This window comes from Sceloporus occidentalis, unplaced genomic scaffold (genome assembly GCF_023333645.1).
Source record: "Sceloporus occidentalis isolate IW3139 unplaced genomic scaffold, rSceOcc1.0.p SCAF_4, whole genome shotgun sequence".
Taxonomy (NCBI): domain Eukaryota; kingdom Metazoa; phylum Chordata; class Lepidosauria; order Squamata; family Phrynosomatidae; genus Sceloporus; species Sceloporus occidentalis.
In genome coordinates, this window is record NW_028316984.1 from 177,004,014 (window position 1) to 177,023,819 (window position 19,806).

Sequence of the window (19,806 nt, forward strand, 5' to 3'; positions counted from 1 at the left end):
CCTGGGATTTGTAGTTTGGTGAAGCACTTAGAATTCTCTGCTGGATTGCCCGTATGTTGTAGATCTGTGCATGCGCTAGAGTGCTCTAACAGACAATTCTACGTACATCACCAAACTACAAATCCCAGGATTCTGTAGGTTGAGCCTTGATAATTAAAGTGGCATCAAAGTGCTATACCTGTCTAATATAGTTACAGTATAATTGTTGTAACAATATAGTAGGAATTTGGAAGCACAGAAGATTCATTATAGTGATCTGTGCACGGGATTTATTTGGACAGATTTTTATTTTGAAATGGTATAGTGATGTAGAATTTCCTAAAATTTTGGATCCGGTGGAGAGGAATTCTGTTTTGGAGAAAGGGATGGAAATATTCAGAAAATATTAAAAAGGTAATACCCCTTCACTTACAGACTGAAAATCTTTTTTAAAGTCATATATACACACACAGTGTGTGTGTGTGTGTGTGTGTGTGTGTGTGTGTGTGTGTGTAAAATATTTGGTATAAAACGTCATGTTGATTATATTAAAAGTGCAGTTTATTCATAATATAATTACAAATTGAACTTACATTTTTTTTTAAAATGCTAAAAATGGAGCTACAAGGTCCTGTACTGTAATGAATACCTAAACTATAAGGAAATGTTTTGTTTCTGTCAGTTTGAGAAGGCAACCCCTCAATAAAAACAGAAAACATCAATATTATTTTGCCTCACTAGTTTTCCATATTGTCAAGCAGACATGATGCACTCATTTCCATAAAATGAACAGAATAATCCAGACCAGGAATTATAGAGCCAATACTGACAGGCCCAAAATAAAGCTGCTTTGGGTCACTTTGGAGGTATGCTGTTTAAATGACGCATGCGTCCTAAGAGGCCAGAAGCTGCACCAAAGCCATGCTCCAGTCCTAAGCACTGGACCATTGCTTTGGCGCAGCTTCTAGCCTCTTAAAATGTGTGTGTCATTTAAACAGCATACCTCCAAAGTGACCCGAAGCAGCTTTATTTTGGGCCTGTCTGCATGGGCCAATAGTGATACAGGTATGATACTATGCATAATCTTATTCAAATGTCTTCCTTTTACATAGTTTATAGAAATAATATGGGGGCAGTAAATGTGTGAACACCCTGTCTTAAATATTTTATTCATTAATCTAGAAGAAAATATCCCATAATCCACTCTTCTTCTTCTTCTTTTGCAGGAAAAAAGACTTTGGACAAGAATGGGGGGGGGGGGTGCTTTACTCCAAATTTTCCTGTTTCCCAAATTCCATCTCTTTCCATCTACAGTTTACAGTAGGTAAACACTGTGCTAATTAAAAATCAGATCACACAAGCATTGAACAGATTAACACTTTATAGAAATGGTAACCTTCTCATCATTTCCCATCAAATCTTCCATCTTTTTTAGTGGCAGATTAACACTTTATAGAAATGGTAACCTTCTCATCATTTCCCATCAAATCTTCCATCTTTTTTAGTGGATGACATCTTCCCCACATTTAACGTTACCTGTTTAATTCAGAATGACTATACACTAATAAACCTCATCTGGTATCATTCCTAGTTTCAAGGTGAAGACTGCAGATTAACTAAATTAGTCACTGCTAGATACTCCAATATCACATTATCCTTGAGATTTTGGAACAAAGAATTCCCATTGCCTGTGTCCTAAAAACACTCTTGCCTTCACGGTATTATCAGGTCAATGACTGAATGTTTTAATCTCACTCTTCCATGATCATCACCCAGTACTGAAAAAGGCAATAGACTAGAGGCTCTCCATGTGCCCTTCCACTAATAGTCTATATGATTTTAAGTCTCTTTCAGACTACAAAATTAGAGTTTGGTTGAAAATGTGAAACAGATGTATTAAGAATGGCCAGAAGGAACCGAAGCTTTCTCTGTGTATGCATGGTGTCTCTTCAAGTCGTTTTCCACTTATGGTGACCCTAAGGCAAAGCTATCACAGGATTTTCTTGGCAAGTTTCTTCAGAGGGGGCTTGCCATTGCCATCCTTTGAGGCTGAGATAGGGTTGCCATAAGTCAGGACCTCCAAACCGGGACAAATGTAGGGCAAATGTAGGACAACCTTTTCCAATGTAGGGCACATTTTATAAAAATGGAGGACATGCGGAAAAAATTGATGCTTTTTAAAAATGTTAATATAAATGCATGTTTCTTAGGCATGATCAAAATGGAGGACATTTGGGCATTATTCCTAGTCAGATGGCAGAAATGGACTTCCTTTTCTGCCCAAACCACCCCCCTCCATTCCAAAACACACACAACAGCACATTTGGGCACTTCCCGTGGCTTTACTTAACATGGCCTCTTGCATAGTTCAGAGGCTTATTCCATAATCAAACCCCTTGAGTTTAACACTTAGCATGGTTTAACATGGCTATGCATATTGAACATGTCAAGGTGGTTTCACAAGAAGTGGATTTGCCGTTTCAGGTTTCTTGCACCAACTCTGCTTCTCAGAAGTGTGTACTTAGTCAAGGGACTTTGATTTTTTTTCACTGCACATGAGTTTGTAAAAATCAGAGCAGCTAACATTGGCCATGCCTGAGAGGCTTGCTGATATCAATATCACCATCACCATCATCACCATCATTGTCACAACAAGGGAGACTTGTTAGCATTAAAAGCACAAAAAATACACCAAAACCACACTTTGGAAGGTGACACTCTCTCAACTTCAGAAGCTGACTCAAATCACATCATCACCACACTATCCTTGTCGAAGCAAGGGACAATTGTTAGCATTAAAAGCATCAAAAATACACAGAAAAGGCACTTTAAGATGCACTTTAAAAATACAGTTTAAAAAATACAGCTTAAAAATGCACTTTAAAAATACAGTTTAAAAAATACAGCTTAAAATGCACTTTAAAAATACAGTTTAAAAATGCAGTTTAAAAATACAGCTTAAAATGCATTTTAAAAATACAGTTTAAAAATACAGCTTAAAATGCACTTTAAAAATACAGTTTAAAAATACAGTTTAAAAATACAGCTTAAAATGCACTTTAAAAATACAGTTTAAAAAACACATACAGTACTTCCTCCTTCTCCTTCTCCTTCTCTTCCTCTTCATCCTCCTCCTCCTCCTCCTCCTCCCTGGCACCAAAAAAGGGCAAAGGAAATGGCCCTTTCCTTTCCCCTCTGGCTGCAGCCCAGCCCAACAGAGGAGGAACTCCTCCTCCTGAGTCTGGCTGGCCAATGGGGGCAGACTGGGGCTGGAACAGCCCCGCCCCCTGCCAGCCCTCACAGGCTCAGGCCTGGAGGACCCAGCCTGAGGAGGAGGAAGTCCTCCTCATTAGCCCTGCGCGCAGCTCTGCAAGGGCCAGCAAAGGCAACCTCATCCACCCGGGACAAGGAGGAAACCGTGCAGGGACGCCCCCTAGTGGTCAAAACCCGGGATTGTCCCGCCCCCAGCCGGCTTATGGCAACCCTAGGCTGAGAGAGTGTGACTTGCCCAGTGGGTTTTCATGGTCAAGCCAAGATCCGAATCCTGGACTCCAGAGGTGTAGTCCCAAACTCAAACTACACTACAGTGGGTCTGTCTACCAGCCATAGAATCTGAACCTCTCCTTCCACTCAGTGAAGCATACTAACATTACAGCCCTACGTGGGTTCATTCAGTATCAGTGACCAGATATCATAACCACAAAAAAGGACAAGGCATTGCATAATGTAGGACTTTACAAAATAAAAGCTAAAAACACTAGTGTAAATCTAAATTTATTTCATATGGTATATTTACAGCTATATCACATATACTGGATTTTATTATGTACTCAGCCATATTCTTCTGATGAACCTATCTTCATTAAAATGCCTTGTTGGCTAGCAGTGTACTTCTAGAACTCTGAGCAAAAGAAATGCTTAAATTTATTCTTTACTAGCAACAAACACTTGACTGAATTTACAATTAAATTATTCCATTCATTTGGCCATTGTGCTGAAATTAAGGGGAACAAAACGTTCAACATTTGTGTTGTGTCCTCAAGCAGCCCATTGTCTTAACACCATCCAAACAATGATGCCATTATTGGGCCAACCACAATGCACAATTACACGTTGCATTCATCATCAGGCTTCTTCATTAGGCAAACAGAAGAAAAAAGTTGAAGATTTTAGTCATAAGCCTGCATTTTCTGTATCTGGTCTAGAGGCAAAGCAGGCCAATCCAGTCCCAATACTGGATAAAATTGCTTTACCTTTGTTGAAGGCAGAAGCCTCAGATGGCAAGGTCCCAGTGTGCTGGCTCTCTTTAGGATTCCCCTGTAGTGGCTAAAATGCAGTTGCTTGAAATCTAAAAAACATCTAGGGGTAGCTATGTTGGCCATTTAGCAAACCCAATAACATCCAAATAATGCTAAAGCATTTTTTCTAATATTGAGACTAACTGGCATTCTTAACCTCCACACCACCTGAAGTGTCCCTGATGCCAAACATGAAGACTTCTTCTTGAAAAATTCAGTGTCCTCTTCCTACAAAGGAAGGAGACGTGCTGGATTCCAAAGAAGCATCTTCTTTGAGTTGCAAATGGACATTAAATTTCCTGGACTCTGAGAATCTACCAGTGACCCCATAACAAAAGGGGGGAAGTGCCAGACTACAGATAGTCCTCCCTACCATCTGAACTAAGACCAGAAACAGAAAATGCAAGCCTATGACTAACATCTTCAATTTTTTTTCTCCTGTTTGCCTGATGAAGAAGCCAGTGTAATTTAGAAAGCTTGCAGCATGTAATTGTGCATTTCAGTTGGCCCAATAAAGGCATCATGGTATGGATGTTATTGGATTTGCTATATGGCCAACACAGCTACCCCTAGATGTTCATTATCTAACACATTTGCTGTCCTTTTCCTCTCTGAGAAACCAAGATGCTGCAAGCTTGGGGGCACATCTTGCCTGCTGCTGCTCCTAGAAAAAAGAACTTCAGAGGAATCCATCCTATCCTTCTATTTGCAGCAAGGACAGCCTGCCAAGATTTCTCAAAGGGGAACAGCAAAATGTGGTGTTAATCAATGGGCTTCTTTGTTGTTGTTAGCTGCCCTCGAGTCGGTTTCAACTCATGGCAACCCTGTGGATGAGACGTCTCCAAAAATCCCTATCCTCCACTGCCTTGCCCAGATCCTGGAAGCCTCTGCCCATAATCCCCGATTTAGTCTATCCGTCTGGTTTGTGGTCTTCCTCTTTCTTCTACCCTCTACCTTTCCTAGCATTCTTGTTTTTTCTAGTGATCTATGCCTTCTCATTATGTGGCCAAAGTACGATAGTCTCAACTTGATCATCTTAGCTCCCAAGGAGAGCCCTGGTCTGATCTGTTCAAGAACCCATTTGTTTGTCTTCTTGGCTGTCCATGGTATCCTTAAGTACTCTTCTCCAGCACCACATTTCAAATGAGTTGATTTTCTTTCTGTCTGCTTCCTTTACTCCAGCTCTCCCATCTGTACATGGTAATAGGTAATACAATAGCCTGAATGATTCTGACTTTAGTTTCCAGTTGTATGTCTTTGCTCTTCAGTATCTTTTCCTGCTCTTTCGTAGCTGCCCTTCCCATTCCTAGTCTTCTTCTTATTTCTTGACTGGAGAGTCTCCATTCTGGTCAGTGTTTTGATCCTGGATATGGGAATTCTTTAACTATTTCGATTTCCTCATTGTCTAGATTGAATTTGTGTATGGAGCGCTGGTGGCGCAGTGGTTAAATGCCTGTACTGCAGCCATTCACTCAAAACCACAAGGTTGCGAGTTCAAGACCAGCAAAAGGGCCCAAGCTCGACTCAGGCTTGCATCCTTCCGAGGAGGGAGCTAAAATGAGTACCCAGACTGTTGGGGGCAAATTAGCTTACTTGCTAATTAGCTTACTTGCTGTTCACCGCTATGATCTTTGGAATAGCGGTATATAAATAAAACTAATTATTATTATTTCTTCTGTGGTCATTATTTTTAGGCGGGTTACAGACCGCCATAAAGTACGCGCTCCATGCATACTAGGGTTAGGAAGGGCCGTATTAGGGTTAGGAAGGGTCTTACCTTCCTCACAGTCCTTCTCTGTAGTATGCACGGAGCGCGTCGTAAATGGCAGCGCCCATCCACATGGGCGCTGCCATTTTGACGTCTTGGTCGCATAGCGTCCAGACGTGTCGCGGCGGAAGTGATGCCGTGAGGGCACGCTTCGCCCCTCACGGCGCCACTTCCGCATTTTGAAAAGGAGTGCCATTTTGGCGCTCCTTTTTCGCTGCGCCAGGAAGCCTCGCGGTCTGGCCGCTGGGGCTTCCCTCTGCAGCGAATGGCAGCAGCGGGAAAACGGCCGCTCAAGGGCGGTCTGTAACCCGCCTTAGTTTTCTTTATGTTCAGCATCAGACCTGCCTTTGCACTTTCGTCTTTGACCTTCCTTATTAACTATTGTTCCTTCCAAGCCATGCTCATGCTCAAAATGGAGGGCGTTTTGGAATTCCTCGAGGGCAAAAGGTGGACATGTTCTGGAAAAGCAGGACGTCTGGTCACCCTGCTCAAGTATCCACATTTCCACACTACACTGTTATAGCGCTCCTGATATTCCACTTTAACTGCTCTGTCTGCCTCCTGTTGCATTCTGGGGTTTGTAGTTCAGTGAGGCCTAAGAGCTCTCTGGCTGAGAATTCTAAATGTCCCATTCCTAAACTCCAAATCCCAGAATGCAACAGGAGGCAGTTATAGTGGAATAGCAGCGCTATAAGAGTGTGGTGCGGAAATGTGGGATGTCTCAACATGTCTCACTGTGTCCTATGCATGCATAGGATTGTGCTGTATATACTGTTTAAGTACTTGGGACTGGCACTTTCTTCTCAGGAGACCTGCCCTATGTTTGTGCTCATTGGCTACAGCTGGCTCAGTGCAAGGGAATCCTGGGAAGTGTAGTTTTGTGAGACATTTAGCCGCTTCTGTCAGAAAAGAGCTCTGTTGCCACAATAAATGTGTGATATAAAGCATTTTTAAAGTAGTAATAATAGTAGAATTCATCATATTATCTTAGGTACAAAACACACTGCAGAAATAGTCCAGTTTGAGGCCTCTTTACTTGCCCTGGCTCAATGCTATGGAATTCTGGGAACTGTAGTTTTGTGAGACATTTAGCCTTCCCTAGGGTTGCCATAAGGCAGGACCTCCAAACTGGGACAAATGTAGGACAAATGTAGGGCTACATTTTCAAATGTAGGACACGTTTTTTTAAAAAATGGAGGACACATGAAAAAATTGATATTTTTTTTAAAATGTTAATATAAATGCATGTTTCTTAGGCATGCTCAAAATGGAGGACATTTTGGCATTATTCCTAGACAGAAGGCTGAAATGTACTTCTCTTTCTGGCCAAACACCCCCCCGCCAATTCTACAAGAACACTTCCCACTCCCAAGCAGGCATAGCATTTAAAGACCACAGGCAGTCCTTTGTGCCTTTGAAAACTACATTTCCCACTCCCAAGCCTTCTTAGCAATTCCCCCCTTCCTCCTTTTCCTTGCCCCCTCCAACCCCCCCAAACCCCTCGCCCCCTCTTTTTCCCAGGTATGTCTCAACTTAGGAGGGATTTATGGGACAGATCCAAAGCCTTTTTTCTTTTCTAATGGGGCAAAGCCTTGAGAAGCCCTGGACCCCTGAGAAGAAGAGGAGGGGGGCTTAGAGAGAGGAAGAAAGAGAAAAAGAAGATGAGGAGGGGGAAGAAAGGAAGAAAAAGGAGAGGAGGAAGAGGAGGGGAAGAGGAGGAGAAGAAAAAAAAACGGAACAATAATAAGAAGAGAAGGAGGGGAAAGAGAAAGGGGGAAGCAGCTTGCCTGAGTGCAAATTCCTCCCTGCTTGGATGTTGCCCAAATAAGGAAGCAGAGGGCTGGCCAATAGAGGCAGGGCAGTGCAGCAGACCCCGCCCCTGCTGGTTTCAGTCCTCCTGCTGCTGCTCCAGGCATGTTTCATAGGCAGCACTCTATAGAAGGCAGGCAGCAGCCCTGGGAGCTCAGAGTTGGGCAGCCACCCGGGGGCGGGGGCGGGGGCGGGACGGGACCGGGCACGCCCCCCAGGGGGCGGGAAAGTCCCGCCCACCACCGTGAAATGGCAACCCTAGCCTTCCCTATCAGAGAGCTCTGTTGCCACAATAAACTACCATTCCCAGGCCTCCCTAGCACTGAGCCAAGGCAGTGAAAGAGGACCCAAACTGGATTATTTCTGCAGTGTGTTTTGGATCTGAGGAATATTCTACATAGAACATGTTCTTCTGAGCACAGTAGGCCCTATTTCTGAATAAAGGAGCACAGAAGTACACTGCAGGAGAGGCACTTACTCTAATTTACATTCTGTCCTTATTCTTAAACATTGTATTATATATATACAATATATTTAAAAAGGAGTTCCACGGCATCAAAAATAACACGGAAATCGGGGCTTGCGCACAAAAACACTTGGCCCTTTGATGGCGATGCGTAAACGCGCGGCACGCAAGTGTTTCGGAGTGCGCATGCGCCTATCGTACGGCGTGGTAAGGCGCAGCTGCGGAGTGCGCATGCGCCACTTGTAGGCCCAATAACTCGGCGCTTCGATGAACCCCTGTACAACCCATCTGTGTGGACAACCGATACTGAGGAGTGCGCATGCGCGGCTGTGACCCGGAAGTAGAGCCCAGAGAGGGCGGGCCTTAGGCTCCAGGCGGAAGAGATGGCTGGGCCTTGGTGCTGGAAGCACTTAGGCAGCGCCAGAGAAGGCGAGGCGGCTGCTTCTCCCGTCTCTCCGCCTCCAGGGACCGGGAGGTGATGTGCTGCTCCTCCGCCTCCAGCGCTCCTTCCCCGGCAGAGGAAGAAGGTGAGGGCTGGGAATCCGGAGAGGAAGTCTATTTGGCTGGTTCAGGGTGCATCTGCACTGCAGAGACAACCCAGTTTCACACCGCTTTAGCTGCCATGGCTCAGTGCGAGGAATTATGGGAAGTGTAGTTTTGCGAGCCATTTAGCCTTCTCTGTGAGAAAGAGCTCTGGTGCCATTCCCAAGACTCGCGAGTACTGAGCCAAGGCAGCGAAAGAGGACCCAAAGGGATCGTTTCTGCAGTTTTAGGTCCAAAACACACACTGCAGAAACAATCCAGTTTGAGGCCCCTTTAACTGCCCTGGCTAGTGCTTGGGAATCCTGGGAATTGTAGTCTGTTGCGGCACCAGAGCTCTTTCTGGCTTCGAGTTGTGCTGGGCTTCATCTGCACTGCAGAAATAATCCAGTTGGACACCGCTTTAACTCAGTGCTGTGGGATCCTGGGAATTGTAATGTGTTGTGGGAGAAGGCTACATGTCTCACAAAACTACAAATCCCAGAATGCCATGGCATTGACCCCATGGCAGTTAAAGTGGGTCGATTCTGAAGTGTGGATGCAGCCATGGATGGCCCAGAGCCTCTGTTTACTGGAGGCCAATGGTTTCCATTTGACTGCCCCATGACTGTGAGTTGGCAAAGCGATCTCTCTGCCAGGGCCTCCCTGTATTTCGAAGGATGAGCGCATGCTTTGGATCTCTCAGCTGCTGAGTGGTTCTGACTGACTCTGTGCTTTACGTGAAACACATTGGCAGACTGTAGGGGCCCCGGCTCTTAAACAAGGAAAGACAGACTGCAAGACTGCAGTCTCTCCATTTCTTCCGCGGAGAGTATTTCTGAGATACTGTTTGAATGAGAGGTTTTTCTGACTCATTCTATGCAACCTTTTAGTGGCTTAGGCCCAAAACACACTGCAGAAACAATCCAGTTTGAGACCACTTTAACTGCCCTGGCTCAGTGCTAGGGAACTCTGGGAACTGTAGTTTATTGTGGCAGAGAAGGCTAAACGTCTCACAGAACAACGGCTCCCATAACTCCCTAGCTTTGAGCCAGGGCAGTTAAAGCAGTCTCAAACTGGATTATTTCTGCAGCGTGTTTTGGACCTCAGTTGCTGCAGTACCCAAATTAAGCAATGTGATTTTAAACAAGTTCCCAGAAATGGTATTAAAACTGGGCATATGTCCATTTGTCATAGTTCCTTATGTGTAACATTTCCTTGTATGGATATTTCGTTATTCCCACATCACTTTACAGCAAACGACGTGTCTTTCGAACTCCAGTACGAGCCAAACTGGCTCAACCTGCGCTGCAATGTTAGCATGCCTGAGATTGTAGCATGTAGTTTGATTAGTTGTGCTTGGATTTCTTCATGAAAAATGCTTTTTACAGGATTGCAACTACAGTACATATTTTTTCCTGTCCTAGGCTAGTGGCTGCATAGCAGGAATGGCTAAAGTGAAATTCCATGGCATCACCTTGACTGATAGTGTTTGTCTAGGAACTGCATGAACTGGAAAAAAGTCCCTAGGAGCAAAACAATAAAGGCAAGAATGTCTGGAAGGCCACTTTTTATCTTTAAAAAGTGTGAATTATTCATGTTAAAGAGTGCAGGAAGATGGCACAGACTAGTCAAAGGTTGAATTGATGCTTATGGAGGCTTCCAGGTAATGCATTTCACCTTTTGGGGGGAAGGTAGAAAAGGGGGAGACCAGGGAGAGATCAGGGGCCACAGTCTGGGGAGCTGCTTGTGACCCAAAGGCCACCCTTGATCCACCCCAATCTAGAGTCTCCTGTAAAAATGGTTGCGTAAGAATTGCCTTCTTAAATTATATCAAGATCCATGTAATCCCGCATTCATTTTTAAGAAGCCAGCTAATGTTGATGATAGTCATTGATTGAGGAATCCTCCAAGAAATGCCAAATTAGACCAGTTAAATCATATCCACCAAAACAGTACAAGACACATACCGACTAACGATGAAAGCCATGCAGTAAGATTAAGACAGTATGCTCAATTCTCTTTAAAAAGCAAGGTTTTCAATATCTGCGTTTTAATTCATGGAGACACTCCTTTGGTTTACTGTTTGGTTCTCTCCAATCTGAATATTTCTTTCCCAACTTCATTGTGATCTTGATTGAAAACAAGACTGTAAAATTTGTTGTTGTTGTTGTTGTTGGGTGCTTCCAAGTCATTTCTGACTTATGGTGATCCTAAGGCTTTCATGGGATTTTCTTGGCAAATTTTTTTCAGTGGGGGGTTGCCATTGCCTGAGAGAATGTGATTTGTCCAAGTTCACCTATTGGTTTACATGGCAGAGCTAGGATTCAAACCCTGGTCTCCAGAGTCCCAGTCAGACGCTTAAATCAGTATGCCACCCTGGCCCAGAACGTAAAATACTTTTTGGCAATTAACTAAGATCTGGAGTCTGAATGTGTGTGTTTGTGCCTTCAAGTCACCTGCCAACTTATCGTGACCCATGAACATCGTAGTGTTTTCTTAGGCCACCCTTGACCCACCCCAGCCTAGAGTATCCTGTAAAAACTCAGACATGGTTTTGCCAGTTCTGTCCTCTGAAATATAGCTGGTAGACAGCTCTTAAAACTTCTAGTGTATACGGCAGCCAAAAGGCATATCTTATGTGTTGATAGCTGCTAGATATTGCTGCTTATTGCTAATGTCTGGAACTCTGCACTTTGCTAAATATTTGGGGATGAGTCATGGCTGTGGAAGGGCTGGTTCAATGTCTTTTACCCCTCCTGATGACCATGTGCCTGCAAGTCTCATGGTCATCCTGGAATGTGTGATATTGAGAACCACATGATTCTTAGCTGGCAACGATATGTGCTTTTTCTATGTGGAAAATAGAGAATGTAGATCATAGTCAAAGCAGGATCTATAGATTACGATTGTTAAACAGCGTTCAAGTACAATGTAATATTCTCACCGCCCTGAATAGCCAGACTCTGTGGCACCACCCGTGGACTTTAGTTTCCTTCTGATAAGATGAAACTCTGGAGATTTGTGGTATTTACATTTGTTTTCAAGTATATAAATATATTGTTACAAGAATCCTGGAAATCTTACTTCAGTCATTGCACTGTTGGGATGCTTCAGGTTCAGCTTACTAGAGCAAAAATTTTGTATTTTGTTATTGCAATTTCTATCTGTACGCCGTTTTGATCACTGCGGAAAAGCGGTTTATAAATAAAACTTATTATTATTATTATTATTATTATTATTATTATTAAAAAGGCTGTCAGCTCTGTCTTTGACTAAATTCAGATTTTCTGAAGATTATTTTCTTGATCCATATGAGTTCAGAGGCATGCCAGCTCCTCTCCTGCTTCCAATCATTGGGGAGCATTTTTAAAAATCTATAAGCATCCATTAATTGCTGGATGATTAATCATTTTGCAAGCATATTAGATTAGGGTGGCATAGCCATACAACACAATCCTAGAGCCCAGCTTTAGATGTTTTTGCACAACCACTAGCTTACATTTTAGTATATAAAATACTATTCTGTGCTGGGCAGTTGGTGTGCAGCCAGTAGGCATTGCATTGAGTAATCAGGGGCACCAAACATTTGCTATCAGAAAAGCTGTTGTGGAGTGATGAGACCATGTTCCAACAAACTCATTAGCCCATGCACAGCTAAATTGCCAGAGAATAGGAGGTGTGTGTGGCTCTTAAGACACCTTACCAGTGTGCAACTCACATGACATAGGTGTGTTGTAGCATAGCAAGGAAATGAGATAGGGGTTCAGGATGAAAGGAGATCATGTCCAACACATCTGGACAACGCAAGGACTCCAGTACAATACTTTGTGGAGATTTGAAGCCATTGATCTGTTGCTGTTTTCATAATAATGGTCTGTCTTCCATGTCCCCGTCCCTTCTCTCTTCCCACTGTGTTGGTGGCTCCCTGTGCTCAGAATGCATTTAAGGGGTCATCTATTGTAGTTATTGCTTTGAATTTCTTGTCTAAAACCGACTAAAGCATGGAGCACGGTGTTATCAGTACGCTGATGACACCCAGATCTATCTCTCCATGTCTCTGACTGATACAGTGACTAAGGATGGCACCTCCCCTCTGGATCCCTGCCTGGGATCAGTAATGGGCTGGATGAGGGAAAACAAACTCAAGCTGAATCCAGAGAAAACAGAGGTACTTGTGATAGGTACCCCAAGTCCAGACAGGGAAATTTGCCACCCTATCCTTGATGGGGTTATGCTTCCCTTAAAGGATAAAGCTCGTAGTTTGGGAGTACTCCTGGATTCATCTCTACAATTGTCATCCCAAGTAGATGCGATGGCCAGGAGTGCTTGGTACCAGCTTCGGCTGATACGCCACCTGCGCCCCTGTCTGGACAGAAAGGACCTTGAAACAGTAATACATGCACTGGTAACCTCTCGCTTGGATTTCTGTAATGCGCTCTACATGGGGCTACCTTTGTACAAGGTTCGGAAGCTACAGCTAGTTCAGAATGCATCAGCCAGATTGATCACAGGTACTCTGAGATCGGACCACGTAACACCAATATTAAAATCTCTCCACTGGCTGCCTGTTAGCTTCTGGGCGCAATACAAAGTGTTGGTTGTTACCTATAAAGCCCTACATGGCTTGGGCCTGAGTTACTTGAGGGAGCGCCTCTCCCTACATAATCCGCCCCGCACCCTCAGAACAACGGGGAAATTTTTACTTGACTGCCCCAAGGTAAAACTAGCAGCAACTCACCAGAGGGCTTATACGGCAACAGCCCCTACCCTCTGGAACGCACTCCCAGAAAAGATCCAACTCTGTTCTACATTAGAAGCCTTTAAGAAGGCATTAAAATCCCATCTCTTTCAAGTAGCATATCCTCCCGATTCTGTTTGGATTAAGGAGTCCCCCCCCCCCCCCCCGCGCACAACTGATGGTTTTAAGGATCTGTATATGGTTCAGGTATTTAGGAAATTGTATGAAATTGTGATTGTAATTACTGAGCCATTTTATTGTTTTGTACTGGTGACATGTGTCACATGCTTACTATGTTATGAACCGCTTTGATCTACAGGAAAGGCGGTATATAAATAAAGGTTTTTTTATTATTATATTAAAGTCTCATACTGACTGCAGTTCATGGCATCTAGAGAAGAAGTTAAAATTCAATGAAGTAGCCTTGCATCAGGGATATCTTAGTCACAATAAATGCTGCAAGTTGGGGCAACCAGTGACAGACTTCTTCATTCTGCTTGGCCTCTTTCCAGGTCAAAGCTGAGATAGGAAAATGCTGAAGATTGCAACTTTGGACCAGTGTTTTGTTCTCCTTGGGAAAGATACCATTGGTAGCTGAGTCAGTGTTCATTTGGGTCACTGAACTTCCTCAATATTTCATTTTTAGAAGAACACTGGGTAAGCAGAGATGGAAATTTGGTACAGTAATAGTTTTACTGTATATAATCTTGTATAAGTCTGGATATTTTAGTCAAAAATTGGCTCCAAAAACCTGAGTCGACTTATCCACGAGTCAATGTAAGTACTGTACTGTGCTAATTCTTATTTTAAAAAGGAACCATCCCCTGGTGAAAGGCAAGAGTATCATCTGTTCTGGTAGCACTGACACCCCCCTTTATATTCTCTCATCTATGAAGCCTTTAGTATGAACACAGTTATGCCTGCTGGAATTTTGTAAGTTTTCTGGCACTGTTTTCCTTTGTTTCATCCTTTGCATCCTTTGTTCCGTACACCTAAGTTTTACTCTCAGTCTATCCACAAGTCATATCTAAATCAATCATTTTGGCCCCAAAACCTGCCCTTGACTTACATGAGGTTGACTTATAGTTGGTTATATACAGTAAATTTCAGAAAGCAAAGGAGGAGGAACACTGCCTAGTAATTTCTCTCTGATTAGCGGTAATACTATCTTGTTGAACCGGAAAATAGACAACCAGTAATAGAAACCAAAGTCTCAGAAGACTGCACCATGTACTTAATTTTTCCAACCCATGAGAAGCCTCAGTATGAAATCCAGTACTTGTGTAGCTAGCTATGTAATGGGGAAGGGGGGAGGAGTCGTATTTTTCTGTATCTTCACATATTTACACTCACATAGGAAAATGATAGTGAGAACTGGACTATAAAGACTTACATTTTATTTGGCAATAGTAGCTGGATAAAGTGATATGAGAGACATCCTGAAGATTCTGCATGAAGCCGTGTGGCCAGGCCTGAATAAGTATAGCCATTTACCATTGAAAGGAGTACTGCAAAAATATTCTCTTTTGAAGAGTGCCACTGTTCATTGCTTCATGCATTAATATTCCCCATGCAATTTCAGTTATGTAAATGGCATAGGGCAGCAATGGGAAAACCTCCAAATGTTCTGGCCTACAAGTACCATTAGCTCTACCCAGCACAAACAGTGGTAAGGAACTGTGGGAGTTGTAGTCCAAAACATCTGGAGATCCAAATGTTCCCCATCCCTGATCTAAAAGATGGTGAAGAATACTTGTGTTTACTGAAAGACAGGTAAACCAATGCAAAATCTCAGTTGACATTTAACACCCTCTTAAAGTGATAGTTACAGAATACAGTGGTAATGTATTCTCTTTTGAAAAGTAACATGAACATGTTCTGTATTTACATATCTGATATGTAGGCTTATCTATCCCCACCCCTACATCACAATGGGGTCTTTAGGCTTATATCAGTGTTAACTGACCTCCTGGCTCAGTCAATTATGTGGCCCCTTGCTTCCTCCTTGTTATTGCTGAAGGTCTACTGGGTCAGTTCTGCCTCTGGTTCACTCATATTTCCAACTCAGAAAAGTAAAGAATGCTACTTAAGCCATCTAGTTTGTCTTCATTGTATTTCACAGATAACCCATAGAAATTATTGTGATTTAGGAAGGCAGAATAAACAATCACCTCATATTCTGGGTATCAAAAATAATCCAACAGCCATATAAAACATCTTGTCATACATGAGTGGTGTCATACCTTCTCAGTTTAGGTTCTGTTAATCCTTGTTCCAGCTCATACCATGATACCAAGGCAATTGTGTCAGACATGGATTGGGGAGGCCTAGATTTAAATCCCTGAATAGCTTCAAAGCTTACTTGGGTTATTAAATATATCTTATCCTAACCTACTTAACAGAGCTGTTGGAAGATTTAAATAATTGGGGGAGGGCTAGGAATAAAATATGTTAATATTTGCAATAGAAAAATCTATGAACTACAGTAAGAAAAACTGGATTAGATCTTTTTGGCATAGGCTGGAAAACTTGTGTCCAGTTCAATTGTTGTTCCTCACTATCCTACTTCTTTTGAATTCCTTATGTAGAGCATGCTGCAGACGGTTGCATAGTCTATGTTTTCTTAAAAGCAGCAGTAGCAGTGATAGCTTTTAACAAATACTGTAACAGTTCGACTATACTAAGAAAATCTCTTCATATGCTACTATCTATTGATACCTCCTTTGCTCATGCTGCTTAATGATTAACTTTATTTGTTGTTTAAGGTGCAGAGCATGGAGAATGATGAATTTCCGTCAGAGGATGGGATGGATTGGTGTGGGATTATATCTGATAGCAAGCGCAGCTGCATTTTACTATGTCTTCGAAATCAACGAGACTTACAACAGACTAGCACTGGAGCACATTCAGCAGCCTCCTGGAAAACTTAGAGAAGAAACTACTTGGATGCACTCCTTAAAAACACGGCTGCTGTCTGTACCCTTTTGGCTGTGGACCATTATCTTTTTAATCCCTTACTTACAGATGTTTTTGTTCCTTTACTCCTGTACAAGAGCGGATCCCAAAACAGTGGGATATTGCATCATTCCTATTTGCTTGGCTGTTGTTTGCAATCGTCACCAAACATTTGTGAAGGCCTCCAATCAAATCAGCAGACTGCAACTGATTGACACTTAAATCTGTGCTTTCCCATGAGTGGTTTTAGATAATCTGAAGATGCTTGGCTGTGTCAGTGGAACATATGGATGGAATTTGAAATTCTTTTTGTCAGTGTTAACTACTGAATGGAACACTTACCTTTTTTAAAATAAGTTGATTTAGTGTATGGATTTGTTCTGTCTGGTGGGGTAACTGAGCCTCCTTTGGGATTAGAGGATGCCATTCTTCATATTGCCTTATAATGCAGAATTTCTACACTCCACTGGAAGCTTTTGTGAGGAAATGTTTTTGAAACCTTACTTCACTGTGTCCTCTGACCCCCTTCTTCCTGGGGAGGAGAATCTGAAAATTGACTCTTCTTTTGTTATAATTTGTACAGTTTGGAATGATCATACAAGTGGCATTTAATACATTGTTGTGCTTTCTCCTTCAATAATGTTGCACTCAATAAAACAGGGCTCTATTCATACACACAATTAGAACATGAACTCTGGCATTTTTCCCCCTATTTCTAATTGAGTGTTACTTGTTGGGACCAGTTTCTATGAAATTATTTTTTCATAAATAGGCATAAACATTCAGCATATGCTTTGTACCACACAAAAAAGCTGCCTAAGTTTAGCCTGGCAAAATGCATGTGAGCAGCCTAGATATTATTTGTCGAGCTAGTTGCATTCTCTGCCCAATGGCAATTATAACGTCATTTATATGAAATGCTGAAAAAGAGCGAGCTCAACACCTTGTTTCACTGTGAAGACCTGTTTCCCAGATGTGTAGGAACATGTTAGCATCCTGCTGCTTACCTGTGTATACCTGTAAGTCTTAGATAATTGGGAAGAACTACTTGTCCTAGGAAAACAGAGATAGATAACTGGGGAGAACTACTTGTCCAGGAGGACAGATAATAGCAAGATTATTCTAGAGTATATTGACAAAAAAGCCAAATCACAAGATTGCTTTTAATTGCATGATGCTGACTACATTATTAATTTTCAGGAGTCTTCTGCAGTTGAATGGAGATATTGATGAACATGGGTCTGCTATGTCCATTTGCATTTCTTGAGCTATACATGCACCTGAAAATCTTTGTGTAAATTCAAACACTTGCACTGCAGAATTCAAGCACTGGGAAACCTTGTAGTAATATACTTAAGCCAACAGAACTGGCTTCTGCTAATCTCTTGGTTAATTTATTGATCTTGGACAGCTCTCCTAGGTGACTTAGCTTAATGTCAATGGGCTAGGGCTCAAGAAGGCAATGGTGAAAAGAAAATGTCAACATAGCAGCCCCCCCCCCCTTTAAAATAAAGTATGCTGTGTAACTTGTATGAGATCTTTGGGCAGAACTTTATTAAGCATGTGGGAACAAAAATGTTTTGAAGTAATTATACCCTTTGAGCAATTAATGTGAACATTGTTTGTACTACTAACCATGTCTGCATACAGTAGTGTCCATTCTGCAGACACTCCTGTATCGTATTATTGCTTATATCATTATAGTTCACATGAAATAGGTTCCCCTCACCAGTTGGACAGTTAAGACTTCAGTGTGTGCTAGAAGAAATCAAGTCTAATTTAGAGATAATTTAAACATGACTTCTATATACCACTGAAATTTTTGCCTACCGCAGTATTTAAAAGGTTGCCTCAACTATATACAGTACTTACATGCCAGGATCTTGTCATCTACCAAGCAGGAGTGCCTAAAAGTTATTTTTGAAGGTAATCCAGCTGTGTTCAAACCTGTCCTGCGCTCATTACTATTTGTAATGCCACCAGCATACAAGTTGTGGCTGTTGTGTGTTCTTACATATACAAGTGTACATATGCTATGTGGGAAATCTTAGTAATTGCATGTAAACATGCATGCTTTTCCCTGAAGCCTGGAAAATATATGCAAGCTGAGCTTTGATTTAAGCAATGTTATAACTATTCAATTACACCTGTTAGTACTTCTCAGATATGAAGCCAAGATACTACTTTTGCATCGTTTTAATTCCAAGCCAACTAAGCTATAAGGAGAGAAATTGAGTGAGGTCCAAAACACACTGTAGAAATAATACAGTTTGAGACCACTTTAACTGCCCTGACTCAGTGCAAGGGAATTCTGGAAACTAGTTTATTGTGGCACCAGAGCTCTCTGACAGAGGAGGCTAAATGCCTCACAAAACTACAATTCCCATAATTCCATAGCATTGAGCCACGGCAGTTAAACCAAATCTCACACTGGATTAATTTTGCAATGTATTTTGGGCCTGAGTTGCCAGAACAGATTATTCAGTACCTAGAGAAAAGAGAGCTCTTTGGCCCATCTCTTGCCACTGAAAAAAAGTGAATCTTTAATTATAATTGTTTCCATTGCTGCTTATGAGCTTTATCCTTAAAAAATGGTCCCTAGACTTGCAACGAAAACTACATTCTTGATTACAATCCAGCACTTCATTAGACAGACAGACTATTATTGTTTGGTTCTCTGAACAATTTTTAAAAATGGTTTCTAATTGAATAGAGCCTTTATATGGCATAAATCAAGGTAGATGTGCAATCCCAAAACATTTGGCTGTCTGCGTATGTGCAAGAACTTATCCAAGAACCAACTGAATCTTAAGCTAAAAAGTGAATAGGTTTTGATGGTACTCATGTGCACCTGACTTGCTTTAGATTACATTCTTTGCCTCCAGGAAGAAGAAAAACAGTTTGCAACCCTGGAAACCTTCCCCACTGAACACGATAGGTCTTAAAGTAACACACTGGATCCTGAGAATTTTTATTTCAAAGCAATCTACACAAACAACCAAGACCTTGGTTAGACGACAGGCGCACAAATCCTCAGGATGCAATCTTTTGCCTTATCATAGGCTGTCCTTTTCATTGCCAATTGCATTTTCTTATTTCTCAAGCAGCAATCCTAGGTGAATTTATACAAGAACCTACACTGAACTTAGGAAGACTTCCAAATAAGCATTTTGCTGGGCCATTAATTACTGAAGTACTGTATAAAGAGACTTGGTTAGTCATATGGAAGAGTCAAAGCCTATTCTAGCAACTGTAGTTTTGTTCTGTCAGG

At 42.1% G+C, this 19,806-nt stretch overlaps 1 protein-coding gene across 3 annotated transcripts; it reads left to right on the forward strand.

Moving 5' to 3' along the window:
* Positions 1 to 8,650: 8,650 nt before the first annotated feature.
* On the forward strand, positions 8,651 to 18,076 carry LYSET (lysosomal enzyme trafficking factor). 3 transcript variants are annotated; one of them, XM_089523586.1, is made up of 4 exons: positions 8,652 to 8,847; positions 10,267 to 10,505; positions 14,093 to 14,237; positions 16,346 to 18,075. In XM_089523586.1, exon 4 carries the CDS (start codon positions 16,362 to 16,364, stop codon positions 16,755 to 16,757), a length of 396 nt encoding a protein of 131 aa, XP_089379712.1. In that variant the 5' UTR covers positions 8,652 to 8,847; positions 10,267 to 10,505; positions 14,093 to 14,237; positions 16,346 to 16,361; the 3' UTR covers positions 16,758 to 18,075. The 3 variants fall into 3 exon arrangements, with proteins under 3 accessions (XP_089379710.1, XP_089379712.1, XP_089379711.1); XM_089523584.1 differs by lacking the exon at positions 14,093 to 14,237 and having other exon boundaries at positions 8,651 to 8,847; positions 16,346 to 18,076; XM_089523585.1 differs by lacking the exons at positions 10,267 to 10,505; positions 14,093 to 14,237 and having other exon boundaries at positions 16,346 to 18,074.
* The last annotated feature ends 1,730 nt before the right edge of the window (positions 18,077 to 19,806 follow it).

Bases quoted from the DNA above. Each gene is read 5' to 3' on its own strand.
- LYSET (XM_089523584.1), top strand. From the start codon at position 10,486: ATGCTTATGGAGGCTTCCAG. The intron at 10,506-16,345 runs GTAATGCATTTC...TTGTTGTTTAAG, and splicing joins ATGCTTATGGAGGCTTCCAG to GTGCAGAGCATGGAGAATGA.